Source organism: Vulpes vulpes, chromosome 14 (genome assembly GCF_048418805.1).
Source record: "Vulpes vulpes isolate BD-2025 chromosome 14, VulVul3, whole genome shotgun sequence".
NCBI classification, from domain to species: domain Eukaryota; kingdom Metazoa; phylum Chordata; class Mammalia; order Carnivora; family Canidae; genus Vulpes; species Vulpes vulpes.
In genome coordinates this window covers 60,837,508-60,865,228 of record NC_132793.1, presented here as the reverse complement: position 1 = coordinate 60,865,228, position 27,721 = coordinate 60,837,508, and the positions used below count along the sequence as shown (strand labels likewise).

At 40.8% G+C, this 27,721-nt stretch overlaps 1 protein-coding gene and 1 non-coding gene across 51 annotated transcripts in view; both read left to right on the top strand.

Moving 5' to 3' along the window:
* The window catches only part of CAST (calpastatin), a 111,135-nt gene that overhangs the window by 62,229 nt on the left and 21,185 nt on the right, over positions 1–27,721 (top strand). For 6 of the 50 annotated variants that reach the window (XM_072736708.1, XM_072736722.1, XM_025992866.2 and 3 more), the window contains 18 exons: positions 1,587–1,643; positions 1,981–2,094; positions 3,323–3,406; positions 6,943–7,014; positions 8,543–8,641; positions 10,247–10,327; positions 10,911–10,949; positions 11,654–11,746; positions 11,883–11,975; positions 13,086–13,190; positions 17,161–17,244; positions 18,426–18,473; positions 19,626–19,721; positions 21,387–21,482; positions 25,226–25,327; positions 25,852–25,935; positions 27,285–27,335; positions 27,493–27,564. In XM_072736708.1, the coding sequence (XP_072592809.1) occupies positions 1,587–1,643; positions 1,981–2,094; positions 3,323–3,406; positions 6,943–7,014; positions 8,543–8,641; positions 10,247–10,327; positions 10,911–10,949; positions 11,654–11,746; positions 11,883–11,975; positions 13,086–13,190; positions 17,161–17,244; positions 18,426–18,473; positions 19,626–19,721; positions 21,387–21,482; positions 25,226–25,327; positions 25,852–25,935; positions 27,285–27,335; positions 27,493–27,564 (1,470 nt within the window). The remainder of the gene's footprint in view (positions 1–1,586; positions 1,644–1,980; positions 2,095–3,322; positions 3,407–6,942; positions 7,015–8,542; positions 8,642–10,246; positions 10,328–10,910; positions 10,950–11,653; positions 11,747–11,882; positions 11,976–13,085; positions 13,191–17,160; positions 17,245–18,425; positions 18,474–19,625; positions 19,722–21,386; positions 21,483–25,225; positions 25,328–25,851; positions 25,936–27,284; positions 27,336–27,492; positions 27,565–27,721) is intronic. The other 44 variants (XM_072736720.1, XM_072736711.1, XM_025992868.2 and 41 more) reach the window with 11 other exon arrangements.
* On the top strand, positions 9,591–9,695 carry LOC112915650 (U6 spliceosomal RNA). Its single transcript, XR_003234132.1, has one exon. It is a non-coding gene; the product is annotated as a U6 spliceosomal RNA (small nuclear RNA).

Here is a 27,721-nt window from a genome sequence, read left to right as displayed (position 1 = left end):
TTACTATTTTATACATGAGAACAGTATATTTCAGAAGGCATTTTGTTCAAATCTAGATTTTTGTTACTGGTGAAGTAACTGTTAAAAAAAAAACAGCAAAATTGAAAGAGAAAGGACAAAAGGTAACGAGTGTCCAATTACTTTAAAGATAGAACATCAAGAATAAATGTGTGTTTTGAACCCAGCACCTACATACCTTACAGATGTGAGCCTATCCTAAGAGGCCTGCAGGTTTATCTTAACAGTCTTTAAAAAAAAAAAAAAAGATTTTGTTTATTTATTCATGAGAGACACAGAGAGGGAGAGAGAGACACACAGGCAGAGGGAGAAGCAGGCTCCATGCAGGGAGCCTAAACTTGGGACTCGATCCTGGGTCTCCAGGATAGTGCCCTTGCCTGAAGGTGGTGCTAAACCACTGAGCCACCAGGGCTGCCCTATCTTAACAGTCTTATCTCAGTTTATAGAACTGGTTATCAGTTTCTCAGGAGACAACTCCTGCTTTCCCTTGGGAATGCCTTCTCTGACTCATGGCTGTCTAGACTGAAAACCAGTCTACATCCATATGGAGATGGACCCCAGAGTGTCTGTCTGCAGGCAGGGCAAATATTTCTCCTCTATAAAATGCTACACATTATTTATTTCAAGCAAGCATGCTTAAGCAAGTACTCAAGATAAGACCACAAGGTGTCCTGTGGGAAAGCACAGAGATGTACTTTAAGAAAGCACAGAGCTGTAGTTTAAATGCAGGCAAGGATGAGGTCATCTGGGTGGAAGGTGAGACTTATCTGATTTATCTAAGGGTTATCTAAGGGTTGCCCCCCTTAGAATGACAATTCCATGGTCCACTGTAGAGGAGGAATTCACCAGTGAGACGGAAATTGTCTACTATTCCATATTTAAGTTTTGGCTGTTTACTCAACTCAGGAGAATTGGGTTTCTGATGTTACCTCGTCTAGTTATAATAGAGAAAAGACTGTAAATCATTAAATTACAGTGTTCATCTCCTATGAAGGAAGATTTTTAAAAGAATTTCTAGAGGGGGTTCCCTATCAGTAAGTGCAGAGGTCCTAGGGATCATGTGATTGATGATCATGACCTCTTTGTGATTAGACCAGCAGTTACCAAATGAGCTGTAGGAATTATGAAAAACAATAAGAAATACATATCTATATGAAAAATCATTCTAAGTCAAATACTGTATTTTTCATTACTCTTATAATTGTCAGTACTAGATGGTAGGATAATTACTGATGAGTAGCACATGTGTATTTATCTAAACAGGTCTTTCCCAAGAGATGCAAATGGATCTAATTGGAATTTTTTTTTTAAGATTGTATTTATTTATTTATTCATGAGAAACAGAGAGAGAAAGAGGGAGAGAGAGAGGCAGAGGGAGAAGGAGGCTTCATGCAGGGAGCCCGACATGGGACTCGATCCTGGGTCTCCAGGATCACGCCCTAGGCTGAAAGCAGTGCTAAACTGCTGAGCCACCCAGGGTACCCAGAATTTTTGTTCTTGAGTCTACCTGGAAATAATATAAGAAAGGACTCCAATGTAATTGAGATTTTATCTTTTGAAATTGACAGCCATCTGTGGTCCATGAAAAAAAAACCCAAGAAGTAAAGCCAAAGGAACACAAAGAGGTAATTGATCGTCTTTAGGACTTGATATTTGATGAAACTTTTTTGTGTGTGAGGAACTGAATTCTGGACATGTTTGTTTTTCTAGTTAAAATGGCACCACCATGTGGCAATAGTAGGACTGGCAGTTTACTAATAGTAAATTGCTGAATTTGGAAGGATATGGTATTATTTCAAATTTTATACCTAAAGTAAAATTGTATCACATTTATGTCCCATGACTTGAAGTTCCTGCAATTCAAAAGTATATAGAACGCAACCATTAGGAACACTTGGCATCGCATAGAGAAAGCGTCCGTATTTGTCATCTTGTTAACCACGTGATGTGTGTGTGTTTCAGCCAAAAAGCCTACCCAAGCACGCATCAGATACGGGAAGCAAGCATGTTCATAGTGAAAAAGCAGCTTCTAGATCAAGTGAGCAGCTGACATCAGAGAAATCAACAAAACCAAAGGTAAATAAATCAGATTGATAGAAAACACGACCATCAGCCAGGGAATAAGATGCAGGTCCTCTATCTCCATGGGCATGTGTAATTGAATCTCTGAGCTATGCTGAATATGCTCTGTACTGTAATGATTTGGTGCTGTCATTTTACTGGCTTTGCAAATACCCTTGTGGAAACTTGACCCTATGAAAAGCTCAAGAAGTACATCAGATGGGCTATAGGGATGTTCAATCTAGCTTTCCGCTGCCCGGTGGTATCTAGTTATGACTGTAGGGCAGCAGGCTCTAGTGTCTCAGAGACAGGAAGCTTGGGATAGAGCTTGCCTCCTAGACCCCCCTCCTCAGTGCTGTAGGAGTACACAGGATCTGCATGATCTGCTCTTTTTTTTTTTTTAAGATTTTATTTATTCATTCATGAGAGACACACCAAGGGAGGCAGAGATATATAGAGAGAAGCAGGCCCTTTGTAGGGAGCCCGATGTGGGACTTGATCCCCAGACTGGGATCATGCCCTGAGTCGAAGGCAGACGCTCAACCACTGAGCCACCCAGGCGTCCCTGCATGTTCTGCTCTTTACATGGAAGTCTGAAAGAGGTGTTGAGAATTTTGTTGTGTACGAGATGAATTTAGAGAGCCACAAATCAGAAAGAGATTCCATATTTGCACAGCTAATGGAGGTCCCCTATTGGAAGAAGAACAAACCTTTATGACAAGAACTCTTCCATCGAGAGCTCTTGAAAGACGTAGGTAGGGTTGCTTCACAGTGGACTTGAAAGAAAATGTTACGCATTTGTGGCCAACTGAATGCAGCCATTATGCGTTTTGTTCAAATCTATTTTGTTTGGCTCACAGTATTATTAAAATTAATTTTCATGAGCTGCCAACAATTGAAGTCCTAATGTTTCACATAAAATTCAAATTTCTAGCTTCTCTTGAAAATCAGGTTATATGGCAACAAGTGACAAGAGCTTTATACCCGGTATATGTACTCCAATTTATCAAAGCCCCTACCTGGCCCATTTCACTCTCTGTGCACCTGGGGGGGCTCTATGCTCTTGAGTCCAGCCTCACATGGTGCCCAGTGTTGTACCATGCACAGTAGAATCTAGTAACCGCTCCTCTGCAAGTTGTCCTTGATGGTAAACTGGCTTAATAGTGATACTTGAAATGCGTGATCTTGAAAATCGTCACTCAAAGATACTTAGTTCTATTAATCTTTTTTCTCCCACCTTTAGACTAAAGCACAGGATGCCGTTCCTGCCGGTGGGGAGAGTGTTGTTGCTGGTGCAGCTGCAGCATCTGCCACAGCAGCTAACAAGGTGAGCACACATGGGCAGACATAAAGTATGTAGGTGGGCCTTGCGGCCTATCAGGTCTGTTCCACGGAAGTGCGTGCTTGGTGAAGACCCCTTCCAGCCTGGCCTTTATGTCTGCTCAGTAACCTTTTAGTTCCTGTGGTGCTCCCACACTCGAATAACCTGTATTTGGTAAAACCAAATATGTTATGTGAAATTTACTGAAGAAGAGTTCACATCTAAAGGTTATAGAGTAAGAAGGATAGCAAAACCGATTTAAGAATTCATATATTGGGCAAATATTTATTGAGCACCTACCGTGTATCCAGTATCAGTACCAAGAAAAATAAAATGTGAGTTGACTCAGGTCCTGCTTTCAAGATTTATGGCTTTGAAATAAAGTAAATTAAGTTGCTATATTTGAGCAAGCACTTCTCTCAGCTTTCAACGTGGACAGCACCTACCTTGATATGCGAAAGTCACAAACAGTCCTGGCATCTACATGAGTTGATGGGGGAAGTTTTAGAAGGAGACGTTCCCAGCCCTCTCTGGAGAGAGGATGTGTGTCCCTCTGACTAATGATGGGCGAGTCTTCCTTAGGTCACTTGAGAAGCTCCTTCAAATACTAGCCTGGAAATGTAAGATGAGAAGTAGTCTACTGTTTCTACCCATAGCGTTAGAGTCAGTAATCAGTTTAGGGACCGTGTCTCCCTTGAAATGCTATCTGTCTCTCTGGAAGCCACAAGTAAGTAAGTGCAACAACAATAAGAATATGGAAATGAAATTTTTTTTTAGGTAGTACATATTCATCTGTTTTTCCACTTTTCAAAATGGGAAAGGTATCCCCCTGTAGGCTAGATGGTAAGGAAAGTCCTAGGATAAAAGTATGGCACATCTCCTTGAAACATCAGTTTTTCTCAGATTTTGAAAAGGAAGAGTCACATTAGTTTGTAGCCAAACTATATTGCTCTAATTACTATGCATATCACCTTAAGACTTGCACCCTCGTCCCCAAGGGGTATACATTACTGCGTGGTTTTGATGAAATGGTTTGAAAAATGGATAGATTTAGCAGATTTGATAGATTTGAAAAGCTTTAAAAATATAATTAGTTTGAAAGTTTGTGCTAGATGTAAAGTAGCCAGGGAAGAAAATGAAAGCTAAACAGTAAAATAAGAGGCTTATGTGGAAATCTGGTGTGCGTTGACTTGGCCTTGAACTTAGGACAAAACATTTCTCTTTCGTTTGCCTCTGATTTGTCTCCCATAGAATAGAATTGTTCAGATCTTCATTTTGGGGAAGAGGGGGGCCCATACCATGTTTTAATGCCCTGTGGTGTAACTGCAGGACACCCTAGCTGCAGGCTAGCCCATCCAGGGGCCGGAAGAAGACCGAATCCCTGGGATTGCATTCCAAGGCAGATGAAGACAGGCCCCTTGCAAGAAGGTGTTTGGTTAAGGAACTGAGGGATTTTGTCCATTTGTAGGAATCCATGGGACTTTGAGTCAATCCAATTTGAGTTTGACATAAAGGATGGGTAGTTGCAGGCTTGTAGGTTCAGCAAAGTGCAAAAGTGTGAGATGTTCTGGGTACAAAGTGCATTCCACTATGGGTAAGGCACCAGGATTGTGTGGGGGTGGGGGGGTGGGAGGACTGTGAGACCAGAAACAGAGGATGAGGCACTGCTGTGGGGATGGCTGAGATGAGTTGACTGGAGTGGTAGCTATGCAACCAGTAGAGGATAAATGTTGAAGGTTGGAGAGCAGTTGAGTGATGTGAGTGCACCCAGCTTCAGGACTGAGCGATGGCAGTGGGTGGGATGAAACGGGAACAGAGATCAGAAGGCCATCAAGGACTGTGGCCTTAGTCTTCATGAGTCCTAATTTAGCATCTCTTAGAGCTGGGATAGAACCAGAAGTGGAGGACTCATTGCAGAGGTAAAATCTTCAGGCTTCAGAAAATGATTGCCTGTGATGGGCAGTGGTAACATAAACTCTGAGATGACGTGGGGCTTCAGGGTCTCATGAACTAGAGTTGGTAATCCCAAGGTGAGGCAAGGGGGGGCCCTTTCAGGTTCCTACAAGCACAGGGACCATGCTGATGTGAGTGAGCACCTCCCTAAATTGGGAGCTGGTCCCTGGTTACCAGTGACAGGTGGACAGAGTCAGAAGGGGAACTGGTTGAGGATGAAAAGTGGTCTGAGTTTGGATAGGCCAAGTTGAAACGTCAGAGAGAGATGTTTAACAAGGCAATTGGAATGAATTGTTTGTTTGGAAGTACAGGAGAATGGAGACAGTGAGCAGAAAGGGGAGGAAGGGAGGAGGGAGAACAACACGAATGAGTATCTCATGAGGTTGCGGCTGAATCCTGGAAGTGGATTCCGCTGCCCAGAACCCGGCTCCTACCTTGCTGGCCTCCAGAGTGTTTTTGACAATCGCAGTGGTCACTTCTTTAGCACTTAGTCGGTACCTACGTAATGCTTAGCATGTACCAAACGGGACTTTCACACTTCAGTACATAAATTTATCCAGTCCTCACTATGCTCTAAGGTAGGTGCAGTCAGTGTCACATGTGAGGATCCTGAGCTACAGAAGAGGTGACCTGCCTGAAGACTCCTGCGGCCAGTAGGTGGCAGCTGCTGTGCTCCCCACCCTCATGCTCTGCTGCCACGTTCCAGAGCCCTCCACATGAGAGAGTTTTCTATTGTCTTAAATGGACAGCTTCACCTGTCTAGTTCCTGCCAGTCCTTGCAAGCACTTGGGCCTGGCCCTAGAGGATGGTTTTGCTTGGGACCACCAGTGCGGGGCAGAAAGGTGCAGAATGTGGAGGGCTGGGGGCAGCGCGAAAGAGGTGCCAGAGACCAGACGGCCCAAAGGCCAGAAGAGAACTGGGTGATCTTGGCCACGGCAGCTGTGAGAGAGGAGTTAGGAGAGGGGTGCTTCCTGAGGTCAAACTTTGGAGATGTTTACGTCTGGATGAAGCATGGAGATTGCAGATCAGAGGGTTTTGGCAATTTTGAAAGAGCAAGTGAACCAGTGATGGGAAGGAAATTCATTTTAGGGAGATTAAGAAAGGAGCGGATGATGAAATACTAAAGCAGGCAGTGTGGAGGTCTTCATGTGTGCAGGCAGGGACTAAAAACAGTGACAGGAAGAATTGGCCGCTTAGAGAAAAAAAATTCCTACGTGCTGCAGACTAACGATGGGCCCTGGGAGAGGCAACGGAGAGCCATGAAGAAAGAGACAGCAGTTTTGGATTCAAGCATTGGTCTTTCCTTTACTGTGTGAACTGGGAAAAATTATTTAATATCTCTGAGTTTTGCTCTACGCATCACTAAATGAAATTAATGTTATTTACGCTGTCCTGATAAAGGATAACACATACAACATGTTATCTGGCACAGAGCAGCTGTTCAGTGTGTGATCAATTCTATTAATATTTTAATGAGCTCATCTTTAGATATATCGTTGAATTTTAGTGAATTATTTAATAATTGAATTTGTTAAATTGTTGAGGAAAGATGTATGAGAAGGAGTTTTTATTTCTTTCTAAAACCCCAGCAGAAAAAAGAAAAGAAATCACTAACATCGGCTGTACCAGTTGAATCCAAACTGGGTAAACCACCTGGAAAGGTATGAAGATAGCAGGGCATTTCTACATGAGATAATTATTTATTCATAGTCTCTATATTCTTGATCTGATTTTTTTAAGGGCAAACCATATGAAGTAAGATTAAAGACCTTTTAAACGAATTATTGCTATAAGCTAAAAGCGTCATTTTTTTTTTTCTGGGTATGTTTGGAACACTTTATATTCTAACCCTCCATTCCAAAAACTCTAGTTACATCCCATGGGTTTACATTCCAGTTTCTCTCTTGCAAATATAACTTCTTTAACCAGAGGTATCACTAAAGAATATAAGGCACGTCTTTATTCGGAAATTTCCAAATGAATCAGTCTAAAGCTAACAGATCCCAAATTGTATTACATGATCAGTTCCTAAAACTGTAGTGGGAATATGGTAGTTGAAGGGGAAAAAATTAATCATTTTTAATCTGAGTTAAATAAAGTAAATAAAGGGTCTTTCCCAGAAGTCTTGTTTTAAATGCACAATGAATCATTTTTAACCTCAAAGATAGGATAGAGGCACTCTTTCATTCATTACACTGATTAAAACTCATATGGACAAAGTTAATTGTCACTTCTTATAACCTTAACATCCCGTTCAGGTAATTTGTTTTGTAAACATCTTCAGGTAAGCAAGTGAACAAAAAAACCCACAAATGAATGAAAGAATACAGGCAATCCATTTCTGAAATACTCTAATAGAAAGAGATGCTACCTAGAGGTTTTTTTTGGAGTTCTTTGTAAATATGTAACTCTGGAAAACTGATATGCAGTAAATACTAGGCATTTCTCCTATTGCATACAATAACATTATTGCATACAATATCATTATTCTTTGTGTTTTGTCCTTTTTCATCTGTCAATACATTGGACTGGCAGCTTTAACAAACCCATTTGTTCATGTAGTTAATACCATTAGACTTACCGAAGTTGTAATTTTTAGGGGGTGAGGAGTAGGGGGAGAGGGAGGGAGAGAATCTCAGGCAGGCTTCCTACCCAAGGTGGAACATTACTTGGGGTTGATCCCATAACCCTGAGATCATGACCTGAGCTGAAATCAAGAGAGCCACCCAGGCACCCCTAAAGTTGTGATTCTTACCTCAACGTGGCTTTCTGTCCTTCCAATGTAGAATGTGTACTCTAGGACCTTATGTAATAAAATCTATTAATAGAGACCAGATTTTTACAGTTTTGATGTTTAAAGAACTTTTGATGTTTGGTGTTTTTCTGTACAGAATGTTTTTGTTTGGAGCGCCTGGGTGGCTCAGTCAGTTAAACGTTTGCCTTTGACTCAGGTCATGATCTCAGAGTCCTGGGATAGAGTCCTACATCAGGTTCCCTGCTCAGCGGGAGGTTCTGCTGCTCCCTCTACGTCTGCCTGCCTCTCCCCCTGCTTGGGTGCATATGTGTGCTCTCTCCCTTTATTTCACTGAAATAAATAATTTTTTTAAAAAAGAATTTTTTAATTAAAAATTTAGAAGTGAAATATGTATTACAAATAGCATTTAAATACCTGCCCTCTTTCTTTTCTAGTCAGACATGGATGCTGCTTTGGATGACTTAGTAGACACTCTAGGAAAACCTGAAGAAACTGAAGAAGATAATGTACCATATACTGGACCTGAAATTTCAGTATGTGCTTTTGATATCTGTAAAGATTCATACTTAATGGGTAGGAATGCAGATAAGATCATGGTCATGAGGCACCAAAGAATACCTAATGCTCTGTCACTTGGAGAAAAGCAGATGGTGGCATTATTAATAATAGCAGCTACAAATTAGTGTTGGGAGTGGAAATGGCTTGTCCTATGGTAGCTATCTATTACATTGACTCAGTGACCATTTATTGATCATTGTGTTATGACTGGTGCTGGGATAAACCTTATTGGGTTACAAAGATTTTTCTGTCCTTGAGATTTAAGTCCACTGGACTTGAACTTATTTTGACATCTAGAAATTTACCACCCTCAGTTCATCCCCTCCCCCCCCCCCCCCGCCTAATTCCTAAAAAAGAAAAAAAAAATTACATGTTCCTTGATATTAAAAAGATTAAAAGGACATGCTGTAGATTGGAGGAAATACTTGCAACAGACATGACAAAGGATTTGTTTTTCTAGAATTTATGAAGAATTGTAAATAAAAAAGACAACCCAATAGAAAAATAGGAGAAAACTTGTTTGGCTCATAAATACGTAAAATTCTGTAGGAATTAGAGAAATGATACCAAACTATGAAGAGACCATTTCACACTCATCAGATTGGCAAAAGTATAAATGTCTGACAGCTCATGTAGAGCTTGTGGATATTGAAGATGTGCTTACTCTTCAGGTAGCAGTTCCACCTTGAGGAACTCTGGGAGGAGGGAGCCTTGCCCGTGTGTACCAGGAGTTATAAGAATAAAACATTTGGAAAGGATTTTGATCAACAGCAGACAGGATGATATAATGGAACACTTTATAGGGGTTAAAACAAATTATTCATGTATCAACATGGATACATTACAAAAGCATAGTTTTGAATAAAAATACAAAATGATATCTAAAATATGCCATTTCTATAACATTTGGAAGTATGCAAAATAGTGCTCAGTAGCAGTGCATATGCTAAAAGTGGAATGATACAGAGGAGATTAGCTTGACCACTCTGTGCGGAGCACATGCAAATTTGTAAAGCATTCTATATTTTTTCAATTAAAAAATATGCAAAGTAATACTACACATTGTTTGTGGGTACCTACATATGGAATAATTGTGTTAAAATGCACTCAGTTTTAAGTGGGTAGGTATAATAAAGTTCTGGATGATGACTGGCTAATAAGGAAGATGAATAAGATTATAGAGGTTAGTTAAACAGGATATATTATCAGACCTTTTTGTGTTAGAAATTACATCTCAAAGCCTTGGGTATTAGGTTATAGAGATGTTATTATTACCTTTTTTTATGTTTTGGAAATAGTTAATGAAAAACATTTTAAAGTAAAATGTACTTTGATATAAGACTTAAATTTAATATAGTGGTTTGAATGTTTTCTAGTTATTATATATGGGTTAGGCTAACTAAAGTGTTGTATAAACTTAATTTCAGTGTTGTGTAAAGCATTGGCTTTTTAATGGCTTACATTTCATTTCAGTAACTCCATAAATTACTAATGGGAATAGTAGTTTGGTTGCCGAATACACATATAACGTTCTCAGCTAATTAATTATATAATATCCCTGTGTGTGGTTTTTATTCCAGGATCCGATGACTTCCACCTACATAGAGGAATTAGGTAAAAGAGAAGTCACACTTCCTCCAAAGTACAGGGAACTTTTGGCAGTAAGTTAAATTATCGTTTACTTTTTTACTGTTTACTTTTTTAGAACATGATCTTTATCCCTTCAGTATAGTCACGTTTTTTAGATTTAGAAAATATGATGGGGCAGGTGAACTTGTTACAGTGACTCTCAGTGTATCCATTTGCTAGGGCTGACATAACTCAGTACCATAGACTGGGGTGGCTTGAACAACAGGAAGACATTGTCCTACAGTCTTGGAGGCTGGAAGGCTGGAATGGGTGTGGGCAGCGTGGGTGTGAGGGAAGGATCTGAGGCCTCCCTCCTTGGTATGTACATGGCCATCTTCCCTCTTTGTGCATCTCTCGGTCCATGTTTCCCCACTTCTATAAGAACAGGAGGCATATGGGACTACTGCCCATCCTAATGTCCTCATTTAACCTTAATTATCTCTTTAAAGGCCCATTGTCTAAATATAGTCACATGCTGGAGTACTAGGGGTATAGGAATTCAACAATATGACTTTTGGGAAAACACAATTCATAACACTCACTGAGCCTTACATTTTGCCTGTTGTAAAAATTACTTTTGGCCGCTCAACATGACCAAATTAATATTTGTTTCAGAAAAAAGAAGGTATCACAGTGCCTCCTCCAGACTCTTCGGTGAGTTTACATAAATGTCTTCTGAGATCCAGGTTAACCTGTTTTTAAATCTTTAGTTGTGGGAGGCACCTGAGTGGCTCAGTTCAGTGTCCAACTCTTGGTTTTGGCCCAAGTCATGTTCTCATGGGTCATGAGACTGAACCCCGAGTCAGGCTCTGTGGTCAGCAGGGAGTCTGCTTGAGATTCTCTTTCTTTCTCCTTCTGCTTCTACCCCCCTCACACTCACTTCCCCTTGCTCTCTCTCTCAAATAAATAAGTCTTTTAAAAAAAAATCTTTAGTTGGGGGATATGTCATCAATTCTCTATATTATGTCTATGGCTAATCTCTAAATCAGATTAAGTTTCCATCTGTTCAGAGGCCAGGGATGACGTGGAGGTTGTTTCAGTGCTCATGGATTCATACATAGTTTTTTTTTTTTTTTTTTAGAGGAAGAAGAATGGAGCCAAGAAAGTTTTGAAGTAAAATAAATGTTAATAGAATGAGAATATCCTAACACGTGATCCATTTAAAAGAGGGAAACAGGCAAATAGGATTAGTGAGCACCCATTCCCTTCCAAATGTAGGCTTTCATCTGAGTTAGTTGATAAGGTCTTTTATTTGGTAGTAAGGGAATGTCAGATGATTCTTCCTTTGCTGAGTTTATATTGTGATCCTTAACTTGAATGACTCTCATATATGCCCCATCGTGTCCCTGTTTCTTTAGAAACCCATGGGGCCCAATGATGCCATAGATGCTTTGTCATCTGACTTCACCTGTAGTTCACCTACCGATGCTGGAAAGAAAACTAAGGAAGAGGTATTGTTTTAAACATAATTGCAGTGCTTGTTAGAAACCATATCAGACTTTAAAACAACAACTTCTTTTTAGTTCTGGTTATTGTAATTGCCCTTATTTCATCTATAAGTCTGATCTTTTGTGTTTTGCCTTTCAGAAATCTACAGGAGAAGAGATTTTAAAAGCCCAGCCAGCCAGGGTAGCCAAAAGTGCTGCTTCACCCCAAGAGAAAAAAAGAAAGGTGGAGGAGGTATAAATAATTACTTCTTTGAAAATAACCACGGTCCTTCTCCTGACAGCAGTTACTTTCCTGAGCCTGATCCAACTGATTCAGGATAATCACAATAGAGTGTTATTCCTGATGTGGAGCATCTTTTTCCCCTCGGGTCTGTGTAGATGAGTGAATCCAATCAGGGTTCTATTGATTATCTCCAAGCAAGCCTTCTGTGTTTCTATGAATGCTGTTCATGATTTCAGAACAGTTTTCTTCATTGTGAAACGAGTATCTCACCATTAAAATATACAGAAAGACAAGACACCAAAAAAAAAAAAAAAATGCACCTTTGGAACATACATCTTCACTGTGATTTTTTTTTAATGGAATTTGACTTGTGAATAAATCACTAGTGGGATGTTGGCCTAGCTGTTTCAGGTCACTTCTCTTGACCACAGTCACGTAATTGTCACAAATCTTGAAAGGTGATCCAGCAGCTCAAGGCTGGATGAGAAAACGTGCTCCATCTGCAGACAGTCCAGATAGTGCAAGGAGCATGTCTGTTGGATCTGCTCTGCCTCTCCCTTCCTGGAGGGGACAGTTTATTTTTATCTGGCAGGCTGGGGGAGCGGTGAGAGCACCACACCCCAAGAGTGGGAGTTCCTACAGCCATTGGCCATTGTGCCTTCAGAAAAGAAGGCTGCAAGGGGCCACTCTGGGTTTCCCGGCTTCCTGGGCTTAGCTAGTTTGCTAAGGGACAGGGTTGTCAGAAATTATTTTTAGAGACACATTAAAAAAAAAAAAAAAGAACAGGAAAGTAAAAGTTTACTTCTTGCAGCTTTTATTTCTGTGCAAGTATTTTATAATAATATTATAGCTTGATAAATAAGGGGTGAAGTGTGCCCCTGAGGGTAGAAACTGTGTAAGACACTGTGGAAGTATCTTAGCCCCAGTATTTTTTCACTGGTAAGTTCTTTTTCCTTTCTCTCTTTTGTTAGGTTTCAAGTAGCACTGCCTTCTCAAAGTCCTTCTCTAATCCACGACTCCTCTGACAAATTTGAAATTAGGATTTCACAGAGAAGTGGATGGATTGTACAGGCTGAGGAGATGTTGTCTTTGTTAATGTACAGAGTTTTTCCTTTTTAGCAGGACGCAATGAGTGATGAAGCACTGGAGGCTCTTTCAGCTTCTTTGGGCAGCCGGAAGCCAGAACCCGAGCTGGACCTCAGTTCCATTAAGGAAGTTGACGAGGTACTGACCTTGGAGTTTATTGATAAAGCACGTCAGTCTGCAGGTTATGAAACTAACTGCCTTATGCATGTTTAGAATTCTCACACAACTTTGCTTTATTGGAGATTAAAAACAAATTGCTCTTCATTCTATCTTACTTTCAGAGTCCGGTTAACTTAGATCTTCAGTCCTGGGCAGTTAGAGTTTGCCTTATAAACCATCTAGAATGTTAATATTTAAAGTGAATGCTAATCTCTTTTGCCAATGCTTCAGTGACCTGACGAGACAAGATAACGTGGAAGCAGTGGCCTGGTGAGAAATAGGTTTATCTGCTCTTGTGGACATGGAAATGTGTATTTTCAGAAGGGTTCCAGGTGCCTGTCTTTATAAGGAAAGGGGGAGAATGCTGTCCATGGGATGGGAAGAGCCTTCTTTGTGGAACTATGGAGAAAAATGTTGAAAATCTTGTCCCAAATTAGAATAACATCAAGTAACAATTAACTCTATAAGTGGAGTTCCTGTGTGCTTAGAGTGTGATGATGGGGGGTATTTATCCCACCACACTCTGACATCTTAACAAGTCTTCTGAGCCAAAGCAAGTTTCTGTTTGGTGGAGAGGAGTTTTTTTCATGAGATTACAGTTTTTGAAGACTTTTCCAACTGAGTTATCTGGGATAAAAGAGGACAGAAAAGAGAGAATGGCCCCACCAGCAAGGCAGCATAGTTGGGGAACATGGAAATCCAGCCTGGGGACCCTCAGGGGTGCCAGCCTATCAGCACAGGGAGGGGAGCTGGCAGGTGTTGCTGTCATAATGCTGCTGCTCCGCTGTCACTTCCTGTTCTGAATCACTGAGGAAGGTGAGTCTCAGTGAGACCCCAGCAACTCTCCCTGAGTCTGGGACCGCTCTGGTCCAAGATGGGCCAGTTTCTATCTTCGGCTTTCTTTGAGGGCTCACCGGGCACAGTGTGGCATGACAAGCTTTGTGGAGGCGAACACAAGGGAGCCGGGGAAGCAGTCCTTGTCCTCCAGGACCAAGTAATGTATTGAGAAGAAAAAAAAGAAACTTGCATGAAGACACAGTGCAAGATGCACATGTGTTAGAGCAGCCACGTAGACAAGATGTCTCAGGGAGAGGGTGATCCTGGAGGAACCCTGGGGGGGTGGGGGATCAGGCCAGGTTCAGTGGTGTCCCTCTACCACCAGAGAGCTATGGGGCAGTGAGCCAATGGCACTTACAGATACTTCATGGGATTTACTAAGACAATAATTTGGGGTGGAAAGGTATAAACAGCAATCCCAGGACAGCCTTTGAGTGATTAAAATCAGATAAGTAGAGAGTGTCTGGGTGGCTCAGTGGGTGAGTTTCTCAGATCGTGATCCCAGGGTCCTGGAATTGAGACCCGCACTGGGATCCCTGCAGAGAACCTGCTTCTCCCTCTACCTATGTCTCTGCCTTTCTCTGTGTCTCTCATGAGTAAATAAATAAAATCTTAAAAAAAAATAGATAAATAGAAGTTAAAAATGTCACATAAAAATAACTTCTTAAGCAGTTGGGATAACTAATTTTGGGATGTGTATACGTGTATTCCACTCCCTATGAAAAAAAAAAAAACCACAAGCAGAAAACTCCTAAAATTTTAACTGAAAGAACTGTTCTTTCTACTCTTTATATTAGTTTCTACTTTATCGTCTGCAGTTTTCCACTAGCTTTCCTTTTTAATTATGTACGAAGTATAAATATTTCCTTAGATCTTCCAGGCCTCTGGATTCTTAAGTTGAACTTTTAGTGCCTGATGGTGAATGTAATACTTTCTGGATAGTCTGATGTTTTGATAAGCCTCATAAAGTTTAATATCCTATAGGAGTCCAGAGCCTCTCCAGGACATTCCATACTAGAGAGGTCTCCGTGGAAAAACTGCATAATGCTTCAGAGAAGACGTCCATGCCTACTTATCATTTTTATAATAGGTCATAACATAAAATAAATATTCTATAGTGATACCTTACTAATCTTCCCCATTTCTGTGTGTAGTTACCTAGTCGGGTGCTATTTAAATTCAGTAGACATGCCTAGAGTGCAGGCATGTAAAGAACATAAAGATCAAACAGGAATAGAACGGATCTCACTGTGCACATGATCCTCATTGTCCACAAGGCTGGAGAAGACGGTCTGATACAGGAGACCCTTGACTTTCACGAAGCCTGTTTTCCAGATGGAAACCTCACAAATATCTGGAGTTTGGAGAATACCACTACATAATAGGACTTTCTCCATATGCTGCAGTGGAATATAATTAGAATTATTTTTTAAAAAACAACAACAAAATCTATCATCCTTTAATGAGAATGGTTAATTTATAGAACAATAAAACTGTAATTCTAAACCATAGGAGAGTGTTTGGCTCACTAAAAGTGCTTAAGATGTTTTAAATTAATCATCTAATCATTCAGTGTAAAATTATAATTCTGAAGTATGGGTGGAGGGGTGGGTTGAGCTGGAATTTCCTAAATGATGCTTCACTTGGTACCCAGGAGCCCCTTGTTTTGTGATTTAAATCCATGCCTTGATAGAGGAACCAATTATTACATATCATGGAACTTCCCATCAGTCACCAGTCGTTTAAAATGCAAATGTCATATCCTAGGAGCCAGTGATCTACTATCCTAGGAGCCAGTGATCTACTATATGAAAGTACACTTTCATCTCTAATGCAGTCGGTTTTTCATGGTTCTGTAATCCCGTAAAGTCCTAGTGTTGTTGGAGGAAGTCCTTTTTTTATTGCGGGATTATTTATGATAGCCAAATTCTAGAAGCAGCCCAAGTCTCCATCAGTAGAGAAATGGATAAAGAAGATGATGTATGTGCATACAGTGGATTAAATGGATTAATCATCCATTAAAAAGAATGAAATCTTGCCATTTGCAACATCATGGATAGAACTAGTGTATAAACTTTAGGGAAATAAGTTACTCAGAGAACGACAAATACCATGTGATTTCAGTCATGTGGAATGTAAGAAAACCAAGCACGCAAGCAAACAAAAAGAGTAACAAACGAAGAAACAGACTCTTCAACTGTAGAGAACAAACTGATGGTCACCAGGGGGGAATGGGTGAAATAGGTGATGGGGATTAAGAGTACATATAACATAATAAGCACCGGGTATAGAACTGTTGAATTGCTATATAGTACACCTGAAGCTAATGTAAACCTATATGTTAACTAGACTGGAATTTTTTTTTAATATTTATTCATGAGAGACACAGAGAGACAGGCAGAGACATAGGCAGAGGGAGAAGCAGCCTCCCCACAGGGAAGCCCAATTGGGGACTTGATCCCAGGACCCCAGGATCATGCCCTGAGCTACATACAGACGCTCAACCACTGAGCCACCCAGGTGGCCCAATTACACCGGAATTAAAAGAAGAACACTTAAAAAGAAGGGAGTCCTTTCAAAAGAGGCAAAGTGTATTATCCATGGATCAGTCAAGATGTGCCATGAGATGCTCCTCTCGTTTCTGAACTGTGTTTTAACATTCATGGGAACTAATTGTTTCCTCCCCCTCGATGACTCCTGTGTTGAGTAAGACAGACGAAGGCTATTAAAATAATGACTAACTCTGCCCTGTGCCTACCTGCCTCAAGGATATTTTATTTGCTTTTCCTTAGTGATCCTTACACGTGTCAGTAGCCCCATTTTGCCGCTGAAGGAAGACTCAATGGCTCCCCACAGTCACAGAGCAGCTGAGCGCAGGGCAGGGACACTTCTCCGGGTTCCTGGCCGTCTTGTGACTCGGCCACCACGGCCTTCCTCACAGCCAGCGCTCACCACGCTCTTGTGCTCTGTAGTTTACAAGGCGCACAGATGCACTTGAATCTGATAGGATCTTCCCCACACCACTCATGAAGTCCAGAAAGCGGGATCCTCTTATTTCACTTGCATTACCAACATTTCTGTGTTTTATTCCCTCCCCCTCCATTTTCATCAGGCAAAAGCCAAAGAAGAGAAACTAAAGAAGTGTGGTGAAGATGAGGAAACTGTCCCATCAGAGTACAGATTAAAACCAGCTACGGTACGTTGTCAGCCGCAGTGCCTAACAGCATAATCCTCCTCTTGCCTCCACATCATGTTTTGTTGGGTCTGACCCAGTTCATATCCATGTAAAACCCCACTCTCTAAAGTTACTTAAGGGATAGTTTCCTAAGTGGTAACCGTGTGTGCTCATTCAAATTAGCACAAATGCAAGTGTTACGGCTGTCAGTGATGCACAACGTAGGTCCTTAACCTTAAAGCCCAAGGATCAATTTGGGAATATTGTTTTCTAGAACTGCCGTGTGGATAAGAGCAGCATAGACCTTTTAAGGGGTAGATGTGAATGTACAACTATTTACCAGTGTCCTCAGTTAAGGTGGTTTTATTGTTGTTGGCTTTGGTTTAAAGTGAGGATGGTGGACCGACTCCTATAGTTGTACTTGTAATTTATCTTTGAAAAAATACACACCAATGCTTGACAAAAGGCTTCTCAGTTTTAGAAAGAGTCTGGATTACATGTCTCCAGAATACGAAAACAGAATTGAGGAATGAGATCTATCTCTTCACCCTGGGTTGGAGAACGGAGACTTTTTTTTTTTTTATAAATAGCTCAAATCTTTATTCTAATACTTGATAAGAAAAAGAAAAAAAAAAGCCTGAAGATTTATTCACTCAAATATAAGAAATTCACTCAAATATATGTATACAATGGAATATTACTCAGCCATTAGAAACAACAAATACCCACCATTTGCTTTGACATGGATGAAACTGGAGGGTATTATGCTGAGTGAAATAAGTCAATCGGAGAAGGACAAACATTATATGGTCTCATTCATTTGGGGAATATAAAAATTAGTGAAAGGGAATAAAGGGAAAGGAGAGAAAATGAGTGAAAATATCAGTGAGGGTGACAAAACATGAGAGACTCCTAACTCTGGGAAACAAATAAGGGGTAGTGGAAGGGGAGGTGGGTGGGGAGTGGGGGTGACTGGGTGATGGGCACTGAGGGTGGCACCTGGTGTTATGCTATATGTTGGCAAATTGAACTCCAATAAAAATTTTTTTTAAAAAAATTCACTCAACAAATCACTCAAATATAAGGGAGAAAAAAACCAATCTGTCTTCTCATATCCTGAAATTTCCCTAAAACAAACTTAATGGGACAAGAAAACGAAATGTTCTATTTCATTTTCAGTGAATTTTCTATCTTATTTTCAGGATAAAGATGGAAAACCTCTATTGCCAGAGCCTGAAGAAAAATCCAAGGTTAGGAAATGATTCTTCTGATAATTAAAGAACAAAAGCACTGTAAAGTATAAGTTGAGATAATTTAGACAGGATTTCACCGTGGAGACTTTAATGCCAACCTAGTATTGGAGAGAGGGAAACTTGTGATGGCGACACTCCTATCACTGACTCCTTTTCACATATTTTCATGATGATTCCCCTCATGAATTATTATGAGAGTGTTACCAGTTTTCTAGGTGACATTCATTGGACTTTAGGAGCTGAAGTCAAGAGAGCCTCAAATTAGATTGTTTGCACTTCAGAGTTTGATTGTAATTGTGATGTCATGATACTCTAATGATTCTATAACTGTTTAAGTTGGTATCAAGCGGCATATTTAGCTGTTAGAATACAATGAGCAGCAACATTTATTAGTCACTTACTTACTCTGTGCCTGACACCATATCGATTGCCTTTCATACGTTACCTCTTTGGGTGCTTGTTGGATGAAGAAGGTGCTATTATCATTCTCATTTTACATGTGAGGAAACTGAGAGGCAGAGAGGTGATGCAAGTCACCCAAGGTCACACACCTAGAAAACAGCAAGGGCAGTGCCGCAAAACTCAGGCTGTCCGGAACAGAGGCATGGCGTCCCAATCACCTACAGCTATAGATGACTGGTATTAATCAAAATTTCCACATGCTCTAAATGAATTTCATCTGAAGCAGCTAGGGATAGGAGAACTTTCCAAACTTTCCTGCCCAGATCCCACACAGTCATGGGAAAGGAGTATATGATCTCTGTCTCCTGAGCTATTCAGAAGGAAGTCATTAGGAAATAGTAAAAAAAAAAAAAAAAAAAAACAATCCCATAAGAAAAAAGCTTTTATACGGATCTTCACTGAAAAGAACTGGCAGTTTTATTTGAATACAATTCTTCAGAAATCGAAGTAAACTTTTGACTAAGTGAATCATTTTTGTGGTACTCAGGTATCTGGTATTCCTTGGTTGTTGCATGACATTTATCTTACATGGATAAATTTAAAAACATCCCCAATACGAATTTTGGTTTTAGATCCTAAAACATGGCCTAACACATGTTAACAACAACAAAAAAATACTTCTCTATGAAAAACTTGTTTTTAACAAATATATAGTCCCTTAATAATGTAGTGTTTCTTCTATTACAGCCCCTGAGTGAATCAGAACTCATTGATGAGCTTTCAGAAGATTTTAACCACCCTAAAAGTAAAGGAAAACAGTCTAAGCCAACTGAAAAAACAGAAGTATGTTTCTCAAAAATAAAGGTCTCTAGTTCTGTGTTTTTTAAAAGTATTGTTCCATACTCTTAAGAATGCGAGGCCCAAACTGTTTTAGCATGAAGAAGTTGATAGAGACCCATTATGCCATCTTTTTTTTTTTTTTACACACAGTTTTCATCTTGACTTTTTCTAGATGTGCTTGCTTTTCCCAAAGAGACCTCGATAGTCTTACACAATTGAAGTCCTATAATTATGCCTTCAGGGGAGCAAGCACAACCGTGCTTTCCTTTCTGTTCATCCTTCTGTAACGGACCTAGTCACAGTTGTCATCACCACTCACCTCAGGACAGCAGGGGGCCCCTGTCGGCAGTCTCCCTTAGGTCCCTCCCATATCTCTCTGCCGGAATTACTGTTTCTTAGGAGTCTTGGTAGTCACATCATTCCCCTGCTCCCACTCTCACAACCTCCCCATTCCCCACCGAATAAAAGTCCCTGCTCCTGTGTTCTGGTCCCAGCTGCCTTCCTTACCCCAAGGTGTGTCCTCCAAATACTAAACTGTGACAGTAAGTGCTTGTGTGTGTGTGTGTGTGTGTGTGTCCTTGGCTTTTCTCATGTGGTCCTTCTTTATGGAATAATGTTCCATCCTAATTCCCAACCATCTAAAATGTTAGTCATGCCTTTAAAGCTCTGCTGAAATATGGTCTTTGTCTCCTGCTTTTTCCTCCCCGAACCGTCCCACTTTTCCACACCTTCCCAAGCAGAATACATCACACGTGGGGGTCTGTTCTTTATAAATATCCCTGCTAAGATATTTATGACAAGCAAGGTGTTAGCTGTTTTGGTCTTCACCTCTGACATGTATACATAGTTTTAACTAAATAGCAAGTTCCTTGAAGGAAGAGATAGTCCCCTATTAATGATCATCTACTGAGCACCTTACATTAGGATCAACTTCTGTGTCTGGATTAAAAACTGTTTGAAATTTTACTCTTGTGATAAAATAAGATAGCCCAGTTCTCAAATTTTAGTACCAGGATCACCCGAGGGTTTGTTAAAACATAGATTGCTGGGCTCCACTTCCAGAATCTCCATAGTAGTAGTTGAATTTGCATTTGTAGCAAGGTCCTGATGCTGCTGGTCCGGGGACCATACTTTGCGAACCCCTGGGATAGTATTACTTCCTTGCGTTTGTACCTTCCTATTTACAATTGATAGGGTGCTCTTAAGTATATAAAAGAGATGGATTTATATATAAAGCATTACATTACATAGTCGGCATATTATTGTATATTCTATGAAAATAATATAAATGATAATAGTTTCTAATTTTATTGAGCTTACAGTATTCCCAGATAGTATGCAAAGCACTGGACATGTTTTATCTCATTTAAAGCCTCATGTTGACCCTTGAGATGTAGGTACTATCATTGTTCTCATTTTACAGATGTGGAAACTGAGTCTCAGAGAGGTTAAGTAACCTACCTAAGGTAAGAGGTAAAACCAAGTTGAAATAATGGTAGAAGAGTTATAACATGCCTTGATTTATTCACTATTCAGCAATCCTTCGGCATTTAAGAAAGTCATGCTCACAGCAGCATATAATGTAGGACAGTGTATTGTTCGTGCGTTGTTGTGCAGTCTTACTAACCAGTTTTTTCTAAAAACTCTTCGTTGTACTTCTCCCCTCAGGAATCTCAGGCTGCCCCCCTAACTCCTGTGAGTGAGGCTGTGCCTCGGACCTCCATGTGTAGCATACAGGCCGCACCCCCCAAGCCGCCTACCTTGGTGAGTGATCCTCAGGGCGTGGAGCAATGTCTTGAGAGGGTAATGTTCTTCCTCCCATGTACTTGTTACTGTGTGTTACCACGTATTATTTTATTCTAACAAAATAAGGAAATGTTTTAGAGCTGTAGCATCCACTGTTCTTTTGGCTTCGGGGTATGCTACAAATCCAGGCTGGACTTAACTTTTTAATTAAACTGCTGCAAGCTGTGTTTTTCATTCAGCGTCTGAAAGTCTTTCTTCCTCCTCAGCTGTTGTGGGTACTCATGCTCTTTTACTTTCCCACATCTTTCAAGCCTACTTGGAGTTCCACGGATAGCCTGCTGTGATCTTTTGTTGACTCTCCTAGTGGAATCATCTGCACCAATATCGTCATGACTTTTCCTCACTCCTACCTGAAGGGAGGTTGAACCCATTCCTTTCCATTTTCTTTTTGGCCGTTGTATCAAGTGTGGCAGACGCTCATCCACTGACCATGGGTTCATTTCATTTCTGACCGTTGTATCAAGTGTGGCAATTTGGTAGTTGAGTAACAGCTGGTGGAGCTGCGCTGTGTTACTACAGACTCAGAGACTATCTGTACTCTGAATAGTTAACTTGTTGTAGAAGCTTTACAGTATCTTTGTATTAAACTTTCACAAGGACATTATGAATCCTGCGTGATAGATCACCTGTGTTACAGATGAGGGAAATGAAGCTTTGAGTTGGCCTTGAGCAATCCACTTAACTTTTCAGAGCCTCGGTGATATAAATAAGGCTCCTGCTCTGAACTACCTTAGCATCGAGTGTGGCTATAGCCAGATCTGAAGCTTTTTACAGTACATTTTGGTCTTTCTCATATGGGAAAAGGGCAGGGGGAACAGGGCGAAGGGATCCACCCCTAGGAGGAATTAGGAAATACAGAAGGGAGGGCATGATCATACTGAGAAGGGGGAGTAGCACCGTTTTCCTGGGGAGACCAGTGAGCTAAGGACAGGCCAGCACAAAGGAATAAAGCACATGTTGTACTTGGGTTTAGTGCATTTAGTTTGAGTAAAGGGGGTCAAGAAATTGTGAGATGTTTCCTGGGTGCCCTGAAGTGGCTGCTTCCTGCCAAGGATGTTCCTGTTGCTAAGGGAAAATCCCTTCAAAGTCCAGGGTCTCTCTTGGGATGCCTGGTGGCTCAGTGGATAAGCATCTGCCTTTGGCTCAGGTCATGATCCCAGGGTCCTGGGATTGAGTCCCCATTAGGCTTCCTGTGGGGAGCCTAATTCTCCCTCTGCCTGTGTCTCTGCCTCTCTCTTTTTCTCATGAATAAATAAATAAAATCTTAAAAAAAAGAAGTCCAGGGTCTCCCTCCTGCCTTACACAGGACTCAGCCTCTTTTTTTTGAGGTGTCTGGGCACGCTCCAGAACTTGGACATGGTGGGAATGAAGCCACAGGCCCTGGTGGTAAAGACTTAGGAGAGGAGGAGAGAATGTGGGATGACAGAGTGAAGGAAATAAGAACAGAGGTGGTGAGTGGAATAAAAAAGACAATAGCCAACATTCCAGAGCAGAACTCTGTGACCTAAACATGTGCCCTCTGCCTCCCGTGCCTTTAAGGGTTCCTCTTCCTTTCCCACTTTACCTTGACTGTAGGGCTGCCAAGCATCGATGTTCAGTGCACACAAAAGAGCTTTTTTTCCATTCTCTGATGATCTTTTCTGGGCATCTGCTCCATCAGCTCTAGGGACCACGGTTGCCGAGATTACCATCACTGAAGTTAGTTGACATTTCTGGAATTGGGACACCCATGGGTGCCAGAAAGAATAGCTGCGGAGTGTGACAAAGGTCAGAGGACCCAAGATGGACTCGAGGATTAGTGAGCAAAAAGACACAAAGAGCAGAGGAAGGAGATGAATGTGTGTCCTGTATGGTTCTTGTTCATGTAAAAAGAAAGTTTATTGAGGAAATGCAGAAACCTGAGTTCTAGTTGTGAATTTGACAACATGAAATATTACAGATACTGAAGTTTCAGCTCTTAGTCCTGTCTCCAGAGTCCTTCATTCTTTTGTTTCTTATTTTTTTTAAAGATAGTATTTATTTATTTATTCGAGAGTGAGAATGACTAGTGCTAGTGGAGAGGCGAAGGGAGGGAGGGAGAGAGAGAGAGAGAGAGAAGCAAGCAGACTCCTTGCTGAATGGGAAGCCCCATGCGGATATGGGGTTTCATCCTAGGATCCCAGGACCATGACCTGAGCTGAAGGCAGACTCCTAACTGCCTGAGCTACCCAGGCGCCCCCAGATTCCTTCATTCTTAAGACTGCTGTGTCTTCTAACTTTGCTGCTTCTGTTTGGTTTATTTCTTGAGGCCAGGGGAGCAGGCTTAACAGGAAGTTGTAGTTTCTAAAGGATCCTATAGCAGAGAGTAGGAGAAAACTGAGCTCAACGTGTGAGCTTGTCTTAGATCAAGCTAGCAATTCCAATTGCTTGGTTAAGACTTTGGTCACTGCACCTCTTGCATTTTAGACGGAATTGCAAACAACTTAGATAAATCAGGGATTTTTGTTGCTCCTGGGAATAAAGTCTATGCAGGTCCAACCACTAGAGGGTGATAAATCGCCTTCCACTCAGGTTCCATACCCTCTTTGGGGATCTCTTTTGCAATGCAGCTAAGCAGAAAAACTTTTCTTATTTACGTTCATGGTTAAGGCATATCCACAGAAAGACACTTTTACTCCAATAATCAGACATGCACTCCACATGAGGTCATATAATTTTATAGGAATAAGCTTCGGAGACTTTGAAATTCAGAAGCAGCTTTCATACTTTGACCAAAAGCTGCAATAAGAAATTCATTGCTACTTCAACCCAATATCTATGAATAGGAAAAAAAAAACCAGTTTAATGAATAGTACTTATCCTTATTTTATATGATGCATTCTGTTTTCTATCCTTTCATTAAAAAAAAAAAAAACCCCACCCGTAAACTGTTGAATTGATTTTCATGAACCATTAATGTATGGATCACGACCTGTGGTTTGGGAAAAGTCAGATTGACTCCTACCTTTTAGCCCAAACATAGTTTCCCCTTTATTTTTCCTTTGTATTATGTATTTTGTCTTCCCCCAGTTTCCTTTTAAATACAAGCATGGTGGGAGCTCACTGCATCACAAAGGAGCACATTTCCTTTTGAACGGTGGGACCCCAAGTGGACCATCCCCATTGTGCCACTCAGGTTGGTCAGACACAGGCAGTCACCTGACTCAGCATGAAGCCACCTAGACCAGTAGAAGCCACGGGAGGAACACAAGCTTCTGTGTCTCAGCAGAGGCTGTGCTGAGGCCACCACTTCCGGAAAGGGCCAGGCTTATTTCATAGAGCATTGGGAAGAATGTCCTCTCATAGGCCTTTCTGAAAATCTTTCCTGCTCCATCTCTAGAAGGATCACCATAAAAATCACTTCTTTGCTGGCTTTCTGCTTCCATTCCATGATCTTATTTCCAAACCAAGTCACTGGGTTAGATTATTGGAGTTTCTCAGTCTCAATACATGCTGTACTCACTAAATGCTTACCATAAGAAACATAAGGTCTAATTTTTAACATTTCAGGTTTCTTTGACATGGATTCTAATTCAGTTGTTAATCAAATGATTAAAAGATGACATGTACTTCTTATCTAGACCTGAAATAAGGTTGTGCCCTTCTGAATTGTCTGATGTAGTCTCTCTTTTAAAAGGAGTGATTAACTACCTACTTAGTGTATCTATGAATGTGCCTTTTAGGAAGGCATGGTGCCAGATGATGCTGTAGAAGCCTTGGCTGGTAGCCTGGGGAAGAAGGAAGCAGATCCAGGAGATGGAAAGCCTGTGGAAGATAAAGTCAAGGTAATAGCGGCTCAGTCACTTCTAGAAAGTAGCTAACACTGATGATCTACAGTCCCCAAGTAAGTTAGTCACCCTTTTTCTTTTTTCCTACAACACATAACCAACTGGCTGTATCTATTAGGGAACATCCCATCCCCATTTGATAATCTAAACTGGGGTAAGCATCGACGTTGTGCTATAGTAGTGCATGGATAGCGTGCCCCTCAGGTTAGTCAAACACCTGGGCCATGTGCATGCCCTGACTCTCACGTGAGCCGTGTGCATTCCCACTACCCAGGAGTCTTGGGAGAAGTAGCAGGTGCCCACCCTCCTCCGCATCTCGCCTTTTAGCCCAACAGGCGTAATGGTGGAATCTGAGCCCACGGAAGCAGGGGAGGCTGAGAAAGCTGAGGTTGCTGTGGGAACTCTGTACATTTGGCCATCGTATGCTATGGCCTAACAGGGGAGTTATCTCAGATGTAGGCACTTAGGCATCCACTTCATGGAGATATATTAATAATGAAAATGATATAATTTTAATGCAGGAGAAAGCCAAGGAAGAGGATCGTGAAAAACTTGGTGAAAAAGAAGAAACAATTCCTCCTGATTATAGATTAGAAGAGGTCAAGGTAAACATAAAAACCTAAAAAAGGGACAAGGAAATAGGCCTGAAATGGAAAGATCTTGTTTTTAGTGTTTCAGATGCCAAATAGTTGGTTAATACTCTGTCGGCATACCGGGTATGACGCTGGAAAATATTCCTCAGTGACCTTTCACTCCTCCCTTAAGTGAAAAACACCTAATGCCTAAGCTACCTAATTTTTTTCTCATTTAATGACATGGTGTGTTACCATGCCAGAAAGAAAGACTAACTTAGACAACCTTTATGTAACTAGGAAAACCAAAATGAGGAATAATTATTTTCTATGGAGAAAAATTTGCAGCTCTTGGATACATTGAAAAAGGAAGGAAGCCTGTTTAACATTAAGTAGAATAGTGTCTTTATTTTGAACGTACAGATGGTACAGAAACAAGTGACACAGTGGAGAGACTCCATTATGTATCTGTAGTTGAAGTGAGATCACTTGAACGGGGACACACGCCATGGACCGTAGAACAAATGTCAGTCCTCTTCATAAGATGCTCCTACTTATGCTACTTACTAGAATATTCAACTATATGTATATGTATTTATATGCATTTATATACAACTATGTACATAGGTAGCCTTGCGCCTAGTTATTTTGTATATGTGGATAAATGGGACTTACCATTCTTTTATGAACTTTACTAAAAAGCTTCAAATGTTTTAATTGTCCTGTTTCTCAGAAGCGGCACTAAGAGGCATGTGAGATTTGGCATCATCTCGAGCCATAAGGACGAGCTCCTTAGGGCAAGAATTTTGTGTATCCTGGCTTCTGTGGTATTCACAGTGCTCAGAGTGTCACACAGCATTGATGCATAGGAGTTGGATGTATTGCCTATAAAATTATCTGTTTTTTTAAAGGTTTTATTAATTCATGAGAGACACAGGGAAAGGCAGAGACATAGGCATAAAATTAACCAGTTTTCAGGCAACTTTGGTGAAGACCATCTCCCAAGCACATGAGGGGTGCATCCCTGTGCTCCCATCGTGTCCTGTAAGTGCCCTGTCACAGCACCTTGTGTCACATTATTTCAGCCACTCACATATTTTTCTGCTGCACTAGTTTGTGGGTTTTTGAGGTCACAAGCTGTGCACGGTTGGTTTTATAGTCCCCATGCCTAGGGCATGCCTGATATGTGAGCTGTTTGTTGACATGAAGTCATTAGAGCATATTCTCTGGTGAGAGACTCTTTTTTTTTTTTTTCCTGAAATGATGAATCTGTTTATAATGCACAACATCAGGTCTAACCTGTAGACGCCTTACACTATGTATAAGGGTTCATACTTTGGATAAATCCCCCAGGATAAATCATGTTTTTCTCTCCCAAATAGGATAAAGATGGAAAACCACTCCTGCCAAAAGTGCCCAAGGAATCGCTTTTAGTAAGCAAGCCAATTTTCCCTAAGTATATTTTTCTTACTTGGCCCTGATTGTTAATTGTGGAAGAGCGTAACTTTCTTTTTAATAAGTTGATGAGCAATAAATAGTGACATCCTTTGATGAGGTGGCATTTATTGATACGTTTTCTGATTCTTACAGCCCATGAGTGAAGACTTCCTTCTTGATGCTTTGTCCAAGGACTTTGCTGGTTCCTCAAACACTTCACCTCTTGTAAGTCTGAAACTCCTGGGTTTATTTCCTTACTTGTAGGGTGGCAAAAATAAATGGAAAGTAGTGACTCTGACGTTGGAGCTGAGGAAACAGTCACAAAATTAAAGGGCCTCAACCCCACTGTAACCATGAAAAATGTGTTCTATCATGAAATATT